Below are 16,703 nucleotides of genomic sequence, written 5' to 3'. Positions count from 1 at the left end.
TAAAAATGAAGTTATAGAGAGAGAAAGAGAAGAGAGAGAGAGAGAGAAGAGAGAGAGAGAGAGAGAGATAGAGAGAAAGAAAGAGAAATAGATAGAGAGAAGAAAGAGAAAGAGATAGAGAGAGGAAAGAGAAAGAGATGAAGAGTGAAAGAGAAGAGAGAGAAGAGAGAGAGGAGAGAGAGGAGAGAGAGAGAGAGAGGAGAGAGAGGAGAGAGCGAAGAGAGAAAACAGACAGAGAGAGAAAGAGAGAGGGGCACAATATACTTACCGAAACATTTGCTGAGGTTAGTGTTTTTGTCGATGAAGACTTTTGCACTGAGGATTCCACCGTAGGGTGAGAACATAGAGATGAGATCAGTGTCCGTGTAATCTTGGGGTAGGTGGTATATAAACAGATTGGCGCCCTCTGGACCTACAAATAAAACACGTTTATACAGGGTTAAATGAAACGTCTAGAACCGATTCCACACTATATTATAATAATAATAGCTAGTTCTTATATAGCGCTTTTCAGATATATGTATATTATGACCCCGGTCATCGGATTCAGGCTTACCCGCACACAATGTATGCATTCTCCACTCCTTGGGGAGCATTCCAGCCATCCACAAGATAGGGCTGGAGTCAATGGATAATATGGACAACTATTTGTTACATCTAAATAAAATCATATCGAGCAGCTTAGTGTGACGTAAATCTCAGAATTTAAAACGGTAAACCTTAAAAATATCAACTTCATCAGATAGTAATCAAGAGGGAACTAGACATTCGCCACATAAATAGGTGTGTGGAATAAACTAAATCGAAATGCAGACAGCATTTTCTAGAATAGTAGTATACTTCATCACTGGAGGACTTGGTTAATTACCCCTCCCCCCTCAAATCATGTCAACAGCATCCCATACCCCACCCCCAATGAAATCATGATATCGGCCTCCTATATTACCTTTACCTTCTTTTTGCTTTTGGCCCGCTATTCCTGCCTGTTGCTGTTGCTGTTGTTGTTGGAAAGCGTTGATTGGACCAAAACCGTTGGGAAATTGCGCTGTAAAGGAGAGAATCGTTACATAACAAAGTTGACGTGAAACTCAACAAACCTTGCTCTTTCAAAAAGGTGTCATATTATTTTGAACTCTCCTAGGCCTTCTGGCACAAACATTAGGGACTTTTAGATTTGCACGTCGACATAGTGGACTGCTACATGTGACGTCCTTATAAGGCGCTGGCAGTGCCTTAAAAGGACATCACAGTGCCTTATAAGGACGCCACACGTAGCAGTCCACTATGTCGACACGCAAATCTAAAAGTCCCTAGTTGATTTTAAGCAAAACTCCCTGGACTTCCCCTGCAACTAGTTGCTTCTTATTGCTTTTCTTATATCCCATTTACTTTTCCTGATGCAATTTGTTTCAATTTGTTTCAAATTGTTATTACTGAAGGTAGAGATTTCTAGGCTCACAAAGGCAACCATTTAAATGAACCTTGTATGTTATATGTGATGACTACCTCTACCACTACATTAAATGTTATTTGCAGTTACAGTTGTATCATTGCTTAGTAATAACCCATTAAAATGCATACCACGTGTGTAAAATGATCCCTTCAACAACAAAATTCATCCCACCATTACCCCCTCATCTACAACCAAAAAAACTGCAGAATTTTCAAGGGGCCTAGGATCTTTTCAAGTTGTTGTTTATGTTTAAACAAATGTATAATGCATTTTATTATGATGAATGCAAGATGAATAGTCTAGTATGTTTCTTTGAATGTTGTTCTTTGACTGTTTTTGATGTCTATTCATTTTCAACTCAATGGACCATTTCAATAATCCAATTATGTCTTCTGTGAACCTCAATCTTGTTGTTATATCATTTTGACAACTAGGGTTTCCCCAATTAACACCAGCAAGGAGTCAGTCTTGCACTGCATGGTCCTTAATCCTACAAAGCTGCACTAGAGTACCGAAGTTTGACATCATACTGCCAAAGTTGTCGAGATTGCTGATTCTAAACAATTTTGTGCTAAACAATGGCTTGTTGATCGCACCAGTGCCATACACTGAGTTCCCCCTGCACCAGCCTGTTGCTTGAATGTTTTGCAAGAACCTCACGCGCAGGCTCTGTTGTTTGGAACCAGTAACCTAGATGACGAGCAGATATTACGTTAGCACTTCGGTTCTCTATAGCAGAAGTGTAATAATCCCTAAGCTACTGAGCTACAACTTTGGTGACATGTTTCATTTTGGATGTCAGCGGTGGGATACAATTCTATATTCTTATGAATATTATACATCTAACGAGCTGGTCAGATCTGGGGGGCGTTTCACAAAGATCCTAAGTTGAACTTAACTCTAAGTGTGACTTAAAAATTATGGAGAGCCATTTGTAGCCTTATATTAAATATATTCAAAAGCAAAAATTGAATTTTTTTTAGACTTTTGATAAATTCCACATCAAGAACATGAAAGAAAATAGAAAATATGAATGATTTGAATCAACATTTTATGCCTTTTCAAATAACTTTTCCAAAATATTTTCATAATATAATATTCATATTAAGCTTAATAAAATAGTTGCGAACAGCTTTCCATACTTTTTAAGTCCAACTTAGAGATAAGTTCAACTTAGAATCTTTGTGAAACACCCCCCTGAATGGTAAAAATAATGCTAAATCGTTCCAAAATTGCTCCAGTGTTGTTTTTGTTAAAAAAGCAATGGAAATCAATTCTGAGGTTCCATTTTGACAATTTATACTAGTGAGCATCCTTCAATGATTTCATAGTCTTATTTGAATCAATCAGAATTTTCCTTTAATTTTTTTTTACAGAGAGATCTCAATAATAATTGATGTGGCGTCAGTTCAAAAGAAGCTACGCAAGCAGTGTGCAACATCTTTAATTGGTCTTTTTTTAACATGAGGTGGGACCAGTTTTATCCCGAACATTACACTATATATATTATATGCATCTAGTTTTTATATAATTTATATCGTTCAAGACTGACCAGCCCTTGATCTATTCTCGCCCTACATGAATTCAACATGAAACAATTTAATTCATATCGAAATTCAATAGGGTGGTTTTACTATTACCCTTTCAAAGAAAGAAAACATATTTGTAATTTATTCAACATTATATTCATGAGAATGTGTAATATCCTGGCAATATTTTTCTGCTTTTGGGAGCATAAGACAGTTACGGGTGAAAATTACATCTTTTTCAAATAACTATGCTATCTATGTGGCGATTGTTCAGTAACCTATGCAAAACATACATTTAAAACTCCCCTCAGACTATTCTTAAGTATATGATAAAACAGGGGTCACACAAATTCATTTGAATATCCTTTCTAAGAGGCTTTCTAAGAGGCATTGGAAAATAGTATAGCCTTTTCATCAACAAAAGGAAAAATTATTTGTTTTCAGATCTCGTCTTGGGAAATATATATAATTTGACTGTTCCAAACAACAAAAGGCACAAAAATAGTTGTGGCATAGATGTGTACAACAGATTATGACAAGTACGTTACAGAGACAAAAATTGACATGGAAAAAACTAGTTTTATTTTGCTGCTGTGAGTATTGTGGTATTGACTTGACTGTGATTACATAACAAACCAAGGGATAAAACAGATATATATCTGCACAAATGACATAGAAATATACATTGGGTAATTAACAAGTAACAGATCGTTAGGGCCCGTCTAAGGGTTCACATTTAGGAAAGGCAATGCATTGGAACATTTAGTACAAAAGCTCTTGGAAACATCAAATATTGCAATATTATGTCATTTCTTGTCAATTGATTTTAATCAAGAGCAAATTTCATTCACAAAACATGTGTCAGAATTGATCAAACGAACTAGCGAGTGTTAATTGTAACAATGCAAAGGTTCATCAAAACCTTCTTTATTCTGGGTTTAATAAAAATCACAGCAAACAATGCATGGTGGTTTTGAAGATTAAACAAAATTTGAAAAAACATGGATGTGAAGAAGAACAAACCACAACAAGCTAATCAAACCGTATGAACAATAACAACCAACTATTGAATAGGGGGGTAATTTGGTTAGAGACGGGATGATATCAGTTAAACAAAACACCACAACACGACACCAAAGACTAAGCATGGGACCGATGGATAATTTTCACTCTGTTTGGAGGAAACTGAGAATCAGACAAATACTGGAAAAAGGCGTTTCAACTTTAACAGGATTAAAATGAGTGATTTCCATCAAATTCAGAGAGGGGGCAACAATATTCAGTATATATGAATTTGGCATTCCTGGGGAGGATTTTCATGCATCTAGATAATCTTTTCAGGGTATTTGTGGAGTGAGATATATAGGGAAGGAGGATTGTTTCCCTATGAATGTTCAACACATGATTATATACATGGACGACAAATGGAATCGTTTCAAGGAACATAGAAATGGGCGGAAAGAACATGGGATGGTTCTGAACAATATTTTGGGCTCACCTAAAACCAAAATGGGGGAAATAAATGCAGTTTTGTTTTTATTATTACAGAGACAAGGTCAAAGAGGAAGGGTTAGAAGAGGGGTTGAAGAAAGATAATGCCACAATTATTTCTTTTGATTTTAACTTTAAAATTTTAACTTGGTATTCCCATTTTGTTGCTAGGAAATCGCTCCTTTCAACACAAAAATCAAGGTGTTCCCTAATGTCTAGTAATTCAAGTTTTTGTTTGAAATATTTCTGGCATCCCCCACCTCTGAAAAAGTTTTTACACTGAATACAAAAGTATACAAAGTTAGTGTTACATTCAAAAACATCTTTGGTGCTCGTCAAACAGTGGTGATTGAAATAAAGTCTTGTGAAATCACACCAATCTTATTGCGCCCTTTTATCGCAGAAAGAAACACTTGAATAATAGAATTAGTACTTGTGTACATCTGTTTTGCATGGAGTTCAAATGAAAAGTCTGTATCGTTTCATATCTTTACAGGACTATAAAATTATCATTAAAACATTTGTAGGTGTGGTTTGTTTTCTGTGAATCTGTTTGATTTGAGGAATATGAAGAGGTCCATTGTAGTGTTTTTATGACAGTACTGCCGATATGAGACATTTTATGTTTTGTTGTAATGTGGTTTTTGGAAGGTACTCTCTATGAAATACCGTTTTTCACAGGCTTGAATAAACTGAAAAACTGAATATCAATTTTTTGTTTAAAGATATAAAAGACCTTGATTTCCTGTGTTTCAAAAACTATTGTTGTGTATTGAAAGTATAAAATATAATTGTTGTTTACAACTTTCTCTGTCAAGAAAAGAAAAACATCAATTTTGGATGATAATGCTGATATTGTATTGTCCCTTTTCTGATCATAATTTAACGGTATGAAGTAGGGGTGATATTGTGATGTATTGTATCTCTCATCTTTTCTCTCTATCAGTAAAGTTAAGTGGGATATGATTGTATTTTGTTTAATATTTTTCATTATGTTAAAAGGACTAACCTGTACATATTTACCAGGACACCTATATTTCAAATCCATATTCTTTTCTCAGAACTGAAAATTAGAGTATTATTGTAAAAAATAAAATAAAAAGGATAGACTATTGACTGATGTTGATATAAAACCTGTGTAACAGTTCAAATGCTGATCCCTAAGCTCTTTTATGAATTAAGAAGAAATAAATAAATATAATTAGATATTTTTGTTTGATTATTGAGAGACCATTAACCAACCTGTGTATTGCTGGATTCCAGAATATGCTTGCGTCAGGGCGGTTAGATCAATATTAGCTGTGGGGGCAGTTGTGGGCCCTGTGCCCGCCAAACCGGCCGCCGTGCCCAAACTACCGACCCCGGCTATACTGCTCGGCAGCCCAGTGCCTGATCAGGTCGGGTCAAAGTTCAGGTCACACCAAGGGTGAAAGTTGAAAGGTCACACATCATGGTGGTTTGGGAAAAAGACAGCAAATTTTGGGATGGTGTTTAGAGAAACTGCATGCATTTTTTCCACTTTCCATTCAATCTTTGTTTTCTTTCAAACATTCTTTTCTTCCAAGTCATAAATTGTGAGGATGAAATGAAGTTTCCAGCAAGTCAAAAATGAGAAAGATTCCATACAAAGTAAAGATTCCCAAATGATGCATGAGATAGGCAAGTATAATGCATAGAAAAACATGTGTGATTGTATCCCTTCAAAACTTCACATGAACACGGCAAAATTCCCATCGAGTGCAGATATTTGTTTGTCCGTTTGTCCGTTTGTTTGTTTGTTTGTTTGCAGTTTTGGAACATTGATTGTCGGTTTCTTAAAAGCAAAGAGCAGGGGCTTTCCCTAATATGAGGATGTTAATTTAGAGCAAAACGAACATGATCAAACTATAAAACACAAAAGAAATTTGAACGCAAGACAAGATTTTCTACAAAACATCGCTATCTAGAAAGCTAGGATGATATTCAAAAGCTGTGTGATGGTCGGTGAGTTTTAATAGGTGCTGTCAAAGAAATTTCTATCACACAAACTCAAAAACATGGTTGATTTACAACGATATATTAACAACCGACAAGACAACTTTAAAGAAAAGTATTCCATGACGTATTTGGAACACACAGAAAAAAATTAAAATAAAAGAAAGAAATGTGTGCAGGTGCACTTAATGAGACTGCCTACACAAAAATCGTATTGTCGCAACAAACAAACAGAAAACTTTGGACGTACGTAGTCAACTGAACAATTTTGGACAAACTTTTGTGCTAGAATTTGTTAATGAACAAGAAGTAACAAACAAACAGAAGATCTGAACTTTTTTCCATTTTTGTTCAAAACTATAAATTCATTCTGCGAACAAATTGTTGATGGACTTTTGTGTTTTTTGTAGAACCGTATGTACCCTCTTCATGATACAGTTTTAAAGGGATAAATCACGCAAAGGCTGAATATAAATAATTAAAAGAAAGTAACATAAGGGAAGGGAAGGGAAGGGAAGGGTGGTATGAAAAATAAAAAAGGGGAGGGGGGAGGGGGAGGGGTTGGTGCTTTGGTATCAATACATGGTATTCATTCATAGGTTCATTCAGGTTTGTAACATACAGGCAACTTCATTGAGGATAAGACAAAATGAAAGGGGTGGGGAATCAACATACTGTACATAGAAGTTTCAAATAGTGGTTAGGTTTACATCAAAACAATCTGGTTGAACGGTGGATGGGGAGATGAAGGAGATTCAATCACATAGACATGTACACGTTTATCAAACAAAGCAGAATACATGATTAGATGGTAAGAACAGGTGTCTTAAAGTGGACCCATTTGTTGAACGGATAACTGACTTTGAGAAACAAATATTCCCTTATTTTTCTCTTAAATATTTAACAAATTCAAAGTCAACATGAATGGGATTAATAAACAATGTATATTCGACATGTTACAAGAACATTAACCATAAAATATTGTAAACATTGGTATATAGAGAAGGGAGAGGTGCATAGGGTTTAGCATGGCACTAGGTAGATCAATATACCAAGCTGCAAAATGCACAGACTACATCTAGCAAAAAGAAAAGTTACAACAAATTTGGCAAAGATTAATTATCCTTTCTCTACTGCTGTAAGCTTAAACATGAAAGAGAAAATGTCCTTAGTTTAAAAGGGTATGACGTAACTTTGCTGTCTAATTTTGCTTGAAGATATTGTTTTGGAATTTGATGAAGGTTCCCTTCACTTTGACTGAACATCCCTATAGTACAGTAACCCTATCTATATTTAAGCCATACAAGCAGAGATGCAAGCTAAGACATTACTTTCTGAACAAGTTTTTTAAAGCAGATAAAAGATATCCCTGTTTCCATCTTACTTTCGTACAAAGCTGTAACTATCAATCAAATATGTGTTTCGTTGTAATAACCTCTAGAGCAATCTTACCATCGTTTTTATATAATCATAGGTCCTAAAACTATATATGTTAATTTCATTCTTTCTATAACAAGGCCTTTTCTGACTTTTAGTATGACCATTTCTTGAAATGTTTCTTCATTGACTCATTAATAAGATGCTTCCATACTGATACTAAACAAACCATAACTCTAGGAAATTCTTTGCAATTTCATTTTGCTACAATCTCCTCATGACAATCAAGTTAATGCCATCAAATAATTATTCACCTGAGAAAGATTTTTCTTGTCATGAACAAATGTTATTTAGATTTAAAAGAATAACGAATGTGTAGGGTTTAGAGCATTTCATCAAATAAAGTGTGCAAATTGTTCAGTCAAGCCATGAGGAATTTACAGTTTTATTATTATCTTATCTTTGTATGTGTTTGATTATAATTAAATGGAAGAAATGTTGGCTTGAGTCCCTAAAAACACAATAAAGCATCAGATGCTGGGTAGGTTATTATTAAAGTGCTGATGGAAAGATAAAGATTGGACAAACAGCTGAAGTTATTTTTGGAATAGAGCATATATATATATATATATATAAAGCTAAGAGTTAAAAGGGAATATCTCCTACGAGTAAACACGTATCTGGTTCTAACAAACAAAATCATGACATTAAAGTCATTAATCAAATACCAGAGTTTTGATACACTTTTCTTCTTTCCTTTCAACTCTTGTCAGTTGAATTTTTAATGATTTCATTATTTTTTTTGTTTTAATTGCAGGATTACTTCTCGGTAGAGCTAGCTATTCTTATGTTTTGCCGGACAAACAAACACCTCTACCAGCCTGAGACCAATGCAACCCAACCAGTGAATAGCAACACAATAAAAAATAAAACAATAAAACAAATAAACATAAAGGAAGAATTGCAGGCAGCGAAACAAAACAATAAAACAAAATGAAATCATTCCAGGTTTGTCAGGTTAGTGTTAGTTAAACGCAGGTTAACACCACATACCTGCTAGTCCTTGTAGTCCGGCTGTTAGTCCCGTCATACTCTGTGTCGTGTTAGTTCCTGCTCCTAATAGGGAGGGAGAGAACAGAGATAAAGATGCAGTTGAGTACCGGCTCCATAAAACTTTTCTTTTGGGGGAATTGTCAAGATATACATGTATTGTCTACTAGAACAGAGATGCCAACCTCTTGACACAAAAAAACAGACTGAGAATTCTAAAAAAAAAAAAAATCAGATTTAGGAGAGAAAAATCAGATTTCACGAAAACTCAACACTACCACTGGCCCGTCGGCCCCGGGCCAGTAAAATTTCAGAAAAATGTTTGCTCTTTCATTAAAATTTAATGAGTAAATTTAAAAGCAAAATTTTTGTTGGGGTTGCGGGGTTTACTTGTACATGTTTCTATGCGATCCCGCTGTTTTTATGGGGTTTTTATTGTTGGAAAAAAAAGATGAAAACTCGTATTTCACTCTTATTATCGTACCAAATACGATTTAATTGTACTGGTTGGCATCTCTGCTAGAAGCAGGAGGGGAGCAAACCTCGGTGTTACATGAAATGAATTGAGGCCATTTTGCCTCTCAATAGAGGATATAATCTGTTGAGAGCCAGAAGGGTGTTAACTCTGTGATAAAGTAAATGAGATTAAAGCTAATCTTGAGCTCTGGTATGGGAATCTTATTTTGAAAGAAAATTGCTATGATTTATTCTGGATTGTTTATCCTGCAGTAGATACATTAGGTTGAACAAGTGAAATAAAAACAAATGCACACAAACTTACTGGGCATCATCTTTGATAAAAAACACAACTCTTATTTGCACACAGTGACCTGTGAGGCCTACTTACTCAGATTTCCTCTTCTTTCTATGCTCATTACTCAGCTCCTATACATTTTCTACCAAAATAGTTTGGCATTTGTCATTTACTTGTAATCTTGATCATTCAGTGTAAGTTATGTTGGATTCTGTAAGAATTTAATTTGTATCATTACCAGAACTTAAGCTTAGATTTGTAACACCCTTCTGGCTCCAAACAGACAATACATAAGAAGAAATCCACAGCTGAGTGCCAGAATGGCTTTAGCTTCCATATACTATAACATGGAGTCAATAACCTTCTCACTTTAAAGATAAAGTTGAGTTCTGGTCATGCGATTGCATTGTGAAAGAAACGGTGTGGAATCAATCATAAAAGGTTGATCATCTAGCATATAAGTGTTGGTGTGTACTGCAAGGTTCTGGAATCATCAAAATGATAAGAAATTTGGCCAAGTCTTAGTAAAGTTACAAGCAATGTTCACAGAAAGATGTATATGGGACTACACGAACACGTGACGTAAAAATTGTCCTGATTTTTACGATGTTACATGCCATATTTTGAATATGAAAGCATTTGAAGAGCCATGCTTTCCATGGAACATGTTTTATCTGATGTTCTTCCACATTTGCATAATAACAATAATGATGCTCACAAATTATTTTTCACCTCTTCCCAGAACTCAACCTTCTCTTTAAACAATTTAAATGTTGATGCAGAAAGAGACTAGAAGCACGTCACACAAAGGGCAAATGCTTAAAATCTTTAACAAACCAACATAATATTGAACAAAACAAAATCATATACCAGTTTATTTCCTGAACATATAAATGTTCAAAACACTCTAAATAGAGAAATGAGGATCGAAAAGGAAAGCAGTCTTGATAGATAATAAAGAAAATACAAGCAGGATGATGAGCTTAATCATATAAGAATCAAAAGTTGAACTGGGAATACCTATTTTATCTGATGAGAAGAAAGGCATTGCTGTAAAAGGTATAAAAAGGGTAAAAGGGGGATAAAAAGGGTAAAAGGGTAAAGGAGGGTGCAAAGGTTTGATGGGCATATTATAACTGAAAGATTGTAGATGAGGATGAAAGATCAATGTGGATTATGTGAACAAAAACATCTACCTGGTAAGCGGGAAAATTACAATACAACAAAAGGTCCTGTGTGTTACTGTAAGGAATAATTTCAGAAAGCTCACAGAGAACGTTTTGCAACTTCTGATTTCTTGAAGATGGATATCTGCTACCCATAACCCACTTGATCAGAATATGCATTTTTATTTCAAAGAAATTATAGTTTTTAATGACACATTGATTATCAAAATTGGTTGTGATGGTGGTATAGAGGAAGAGGAAGGGGAAGGGTAAAGGAAGGGTGCAAAATGCATTTGTCAAATAATAATGAAAAGGTGCATCGAGATGTGCTGAAAACAAGATTACAGAAAGTTTATAACACAAATGGTAAAGAAGGCTATTATGTAGTACTGACCACTTAGAGTTACAAACTAAAATGGAGGGGGGGGGGGATGTAACAGAAAGGTCAGATGATGGAAACAGATGCTAGAAACATAATATGAACAAAACATCAACACATAGAAAAATTATGGAAAAAAGGGATAGGTAAAATGAATAGGTCTAATAAAAGAAGAAGAATTGAGTTGAGAGTAAAATAGGAAAAGAAGAAGATTTTTGTAACTGATTATCACAGGAGTGAATGAGAGATGACCAACAATGACACACGCATGCATGAGCTATTGCTGGAGATGGTCGTCATAACAGTGATGATGATGATGACAAATTTGATGAAGAAGATGATGAAGATGAAGATGATGAAGATGATGAAGATGAAGATGATGAAGATGATGAAGATGAAGATGATGAAGATGATGAAGATGAAGATGATGAAGATGATGAAGATGAAGATGATGAATTTGATGAAGATGGAGATGGTGGTAGTGGTGATGAAGATGGAGAAGGTGGTGGTGGTGTTGATTATGATGAAGATGATGCGAGTGATAATGAATTTGACAACGATGAAGTGGATGACGATGATGATGGTGATGATGATGATGGTGATGATGATGATGATGATGATGATGATGGTGGTGATGATGATGATGATGACGATAATGATGACGATGACACTAATAATCAACATCTGCATTACATGTTTAAAGGGAAGGGTTAAGAAAACGGATACAACACAAATTGAATTCTGAAGAAAGAAAAGAGACAACAAGAGAGAACAAGTATGAATAAAATCTTATCGGCAGATAAAATATAAGACAAAACAAACAACAAATATAAGACAGAATAAAAATTAAAAGAATAAAGTTTACAATCAATGTTTAACATTAAAGCCTGTAATCTACTTTTAAAAGTCAATGATTTTGTTTTAGGGTCGATCTTAAGTCAAGTTTAACAATGAAAGTTAAACCAAGTTTTGCCTTTTTAAAGTTTTTTTTTTACTAATGTGTTTATTTGTTTTTTGTTTGTTTGTTTGTTATCTTTGCGTTACATTATGCTACAAATGCTTTCGGAACTACGCTTTATACAAGGCCCAAGGGCTTTATTTATGTAGTTCCCCATTTCATTTCTAAATTAGTTTATGAATTATTTTGTATCTTATGTATCAATGTTATATTTAACCCAGAATGAAATAAATGAGAATTGAATTGAATTTGTTAAACATGAATTAGACCTACTCTCAGGTTCAATTGAGTTAGTAGACTACAAGCATTTACATGGTGTTAATCAGGAGCATAAATAAAAACATCAAACAACACTGACAAAATGCACAAAACAATGAAAGCACACACACACACAAACGACAAAGTAGTGATTTTGATTAAAACCTTTTGGTAATCCTCTGTATCCTCCTAGCGATGGGTTTGACCCCATTCCAGAATGACCTGTTTCCAAGTTTTGATTGCGTTTAGAGGTTTTTTGGTATTTTTGAGGTTGCCAGCGATAGAATTTAAGAGGGAAACAAGAACAAGGGGAAGAAAAACAAAAACAAAACATGATCAAATTGATGGAGAAATATATCCTAAGCAAGTACAAAAGACATAAATGAGAGGTTTTTAAGTAAATATATTTGTCAATGAGGCAATGTAAATTAGCAATGAAAGATTTAGGTATTAATATGCAAACCAAGATGCAATGATGCTTAGTAAATATACAGTCACATTTTGTCCCTTATGTATAATTATAAAATGACATTTTGAAGCAAGAATGATTTAGAAAAAAAAGAAGCATGAGTGCTTCTTGGCTGAAAATATAAATATAGAAAGATAGAGTTTAGTTTAAATCCTGCGGATCAAAATGTAATTAGATGATAATGTCAATCTGGTGTTAAGCATGGTTATAATGAAAAAGAATTTCTACAGGAGCCTAATGGAATTAAAATCTTAATTTGAGTGTTGCCTCTTTAACTTCTGTGTTCTACAGAGTTAGGGGGAAATAAGATTTACTTTTGAAAAAAATATGCCCATGTAGATTAATTCTTTTATGCATACACTAATGTGAGTCAGTGAGAGAAAAGTTCCCAAGTGCATGAACAAAATTTATCTGCAATTTATCTGAATTCCCATGTCATATCAACCTCAACTTGTTTATTTTATCTGGTTCTACATCAACTGTCAATACATTGTACAGATACCAAGTATACCTACTTCTCATGAAGTAGTAACAGAATTTCAACCCAAAATTGTTATTTTCATCAAGATTCTTCATTCAACCTAAACAATACAGTATGAAGAATCGATATTCTCCTGACTAAGAATCAATATTCTCCTGACTAAGAATTGATATTCTCCTGACTAAGAATCAATATTCTCCTGACTAAGAGTCAATATTCTCCTGACTAAGAATCGATATTCTCCTGACTAAGAATCGATATTCTCCTGACTAAGAATCGATATTCTCCTGACTAAGAATCAATATTCTCCTGACTAAGAATCAATATTCTCCTGACTAAGAATCGATATTCTCCTCTCTACAAATTAATTCTTTTCAATGATTTCTGAAACACGCATGGGGTTCAAACAACACAAAAATAATCTTGGCAAAGAAAGTTAAGTCAATGAGATAAGAAAGCAATTATATATTTGGTGGGTAGTGACTGGTATTCAGCTCCAGGTTTGTTTTCTACATGCTCACATGATCCTGTAAGGAAAGATTAATCATTAGTCCATGAAATACAACATGCAGTATAAACCATCCATATATGAGGGTAAACAGGTGCTCAATATATCATATAACACAGAATGCATGAACTAAATATATTGCAAGATTATATAATGAAGGATGCGACACATCACATGCAGTTTGGATGATGGAAGAGTATACATGAGAGGATGCGGAACTAGCATTGAAGCAAGGATGCAAAACCTGTTATGTGCAACATTATGTAATACCAATGATGAAAATGCGTATCGTTATGACAAATGTAGCAAGGTTCCCTGGATATAAGAGAGAGACTTTTGTTTGCTTTTTTTCTGGTTGAGCCAGATAGAAACATGGAGAAAGATTCAAGAACAAACAAGAAACTGATGAAGGAGAGACATCACAAACATGGTATAAGAAAAAGGCACATAACGTCCCTATTTTCACGAAGTGACGGTAGTGAATAAAAATCCCATTCACTTTGCGTTACGGTTTTCCTCACTACCGTCACTCCGTGAAAATAGGGATGATAATATCTCTCATATTTCAATCAATTTTATTACATTCTATTCAAATAAAATTCACTTGCAACGCATAATTGAATGCCATGATGAATTTGGAATTATGGTGATTGGAATTCTTTGAATTGCATTGTCATTTGTGTCCATGTCAAGAAAGTTTATGTTAATTGAAAAATAATTTGGTCTTATCGCCCAGGATATCCACCTCACTATCAATAGTGCTCTTTCTGTGGGCATTGCAACAGAGCAATGACTAACCAGAACCAGTTACTATTATTGCTTCTTCTTCACCATACTTTATCTAATTTTTAGTACTAATATTGTGTTATTAAAATGTTTTGGCTTTAAGATATATGGTCTTTGGGAAGAGGGTCAATATAACATTTGAAAATGTAAATATAGAACATAGATGAAAGAAATTTAGACATGCAACATATCCCGTGCAGAATACTGTTAGCTAAGTGAACATAAGGACTTAGAAAAACAATGGAAACATAGAAGAAAAACTGAACATGTATTTTTAAATCCTTTTGATAAGGAAAAATGATTAACTACTTCCAAATTTGACAAATTAATCAATTTTTCTTGTGCTTATTTGACAAGATTTAAAAGTGACACTCTACTGTCAGGTACTGTTTTTTTTTTTTAACACAAATTTTGCGTTTATTTTATTTCATCATTCTAATAAGCTGTTTGAATGTTTTGAAGGAGAAAGTCTTATCCCATATGAAGCATAACTCCCAGATACATAGAGAAGTTATGACAAACAATTATTACTCAAAAGAAAGCAAGGGAAAGAAAGAGATATTAAAAGCAGAGAACATTTGCCAGATGGAGTACAAAGAAGGAAGATGAAACAATAACAAACAGACAAACACAGATGCACAAGAACAGCAAACAAAACAAACAAATACACATAACAAAGAGAGAGAAAATAAAGACACCTCCACCCCCCCAAAAAATGGTACTGATGTACAAGAGTAGCAAACAAAACATAACAAACAAATTGAGTTTGGCTTATCAGCGAAAGTAAAAAGGCACAAACACGATACATAAAATTACTGACAATTACAATGTACAAGGACATACAACAAACAAACCTCACAAACCAAAGGAGAAAGAGAAGAGACAAAACACCTGTGTTTGTTTGTAGATTCTGCTTTAGGCCACTATGTAGGCCAGTATATATACATGCAACAATAAAACCATACAAACCATACAAACAAACAAACAAACAAAACAAAAGGAGAAAGAGAAAAGACAAGACACCTGTATTTGACTGTAGGTTCTGATGTAGGCCGCTATGTAGGCCAGTAAGCCCAGCAACCAGTGAATTGGTATTAGCAGCCGGTGTCATGGTAGAAGCTGTAGTAGCAGTCCCTCCTGTTTGGAAAACCAGAGAAATAACTAGACAACACACAACAACAACAACTACAATCAACAAAGCAATTGTGACATCATACTACACGATTGCGACATCATACTAAGCGATTGTGACATCATACTACGCGATTGTGACATCATACTACACAAGGAAGGATATGGTGATATAAGTGCTATCAAGGGATACTAGATTCATGAGTTTTGATTTGGGGAGCGAAGTTTAAAATTTCACAATTAATTTTTTATTCTAGCTACAGAATTATTTTAAAACTCTTTATCTGCTTTTGTTGGCAAATTGAACAAGTGTTGGGCTGCCATAGTTGACTTTTCTCACATATACAATGTGTATGTATAGGAAACTCCAATTTGTAGTGGATAACGAGTTAGAGAAACAGGTGGGTCGGGTGAAGGAAGGGTGCAGTACTGTGAAGTATAGTCTGGGGGTGGTTGTACATTCTACAAATCTGACAAAAACATGTACGAATGGAAAATAAATATTTGCTAATTCAAGTTTGGGTGTCTTTACAGGGGATAGCTAAGAATAATTGAAGTACAAACATGCATACCATACAAAAATGAAACAGTAACTATTTACAGTGAGCAATATATCAGGGATCACCACAAAAGCAACAATTGAATCTGATAAAATCTGCACATGTATAGGTTGTGCGCTCAACAAGAAATATGCACATTGGATGACATGGGCAATTTCAACAAATACTTCCTTGCAACTTGTGGGGATTTATGAACAGCATATGTCAATGAAAAATTGAACACACACAAAAATAATTAATACTTGAATTAAATACATTTAGGTACATGTACATTACACCTTCAACGGAACACAACCAATGTTTGGTCAGAACAAGATACAAAAACAGGTTATGGCTATTGCTTTATAATCAAAACAATTTTGGAGGCAGTTTATATTGC

At 34.4% G+C, this 16,703-nt stretch overlaps 1 protein-coding gene across 25 annotated transcripts in view; it reads right to left on the bottom strand.

Moving 5' to 3' along the window:
* The window catches only part of LOC576912 (CUGBP Elav-like family member 1), a 72,780-nt gene that overhangs the window by 10,144 nt on the left and 45,933 nt on the right, over positions 1-16,703 (bottom strand). For 13 of the 25 annotated variants that reach the window (XM_030988375.1, XM_030988378.1, XM_030988372.1 and 10 more), the window contains 7 exons: positions 15,657-15,770; positions 12,555-12,611; positions 10,649-10,678; positions 8,878-8,940; positions 5,716-5,862; positions 947-1,045; positions 269-412 (listed from right to left, as the gene is read on the bottom strand). In XM_030988375.1, coding sequence (XP_030844235.1) covers positions 269-412; positions 947-1,045; positions 5,716-5,862; positions 8,878-8,940; positions 10,649-10,678; positions 12,555-12,611; positions 15,657-15,770 — 654 coding nt within the window. The remainder of the gene's footprint in view (positions 1-268; positions 413-946; positions 1,046-5,715; positions 5,863-8,877; positions 8,941-10,648; positions 10,679-12,554; positions 12,612-15,656; positions 15,771-16,703) is intronic. The other 12 variants (XM_030988374.1, XM_030988386.1, XM_030988389.1 and 9 more) reach the window with 12 other exon arrangements.

The sequence above is a fragment of the Strongylocentrotus purpuratus genome, unplaced genomic scaffold (assembly GCF_000002235.5).
Source record: "Strongylocentrotus purpuratus isolate Spur 01 unplaced genomic scaffold, Spur_5.0 spur5_scaffold_17, whole genome shotgun sequence".
NCBI lineage: Eukaryota > Metazoa > Echinodermata > Echinoidea > Camarodonta > Strongylocentrotidae > Strongylocentrotus > Strongylocentrotus purpuratus.
This window is presented reverse-complemented; position numbering and strand designations above follow the sequence as displayed.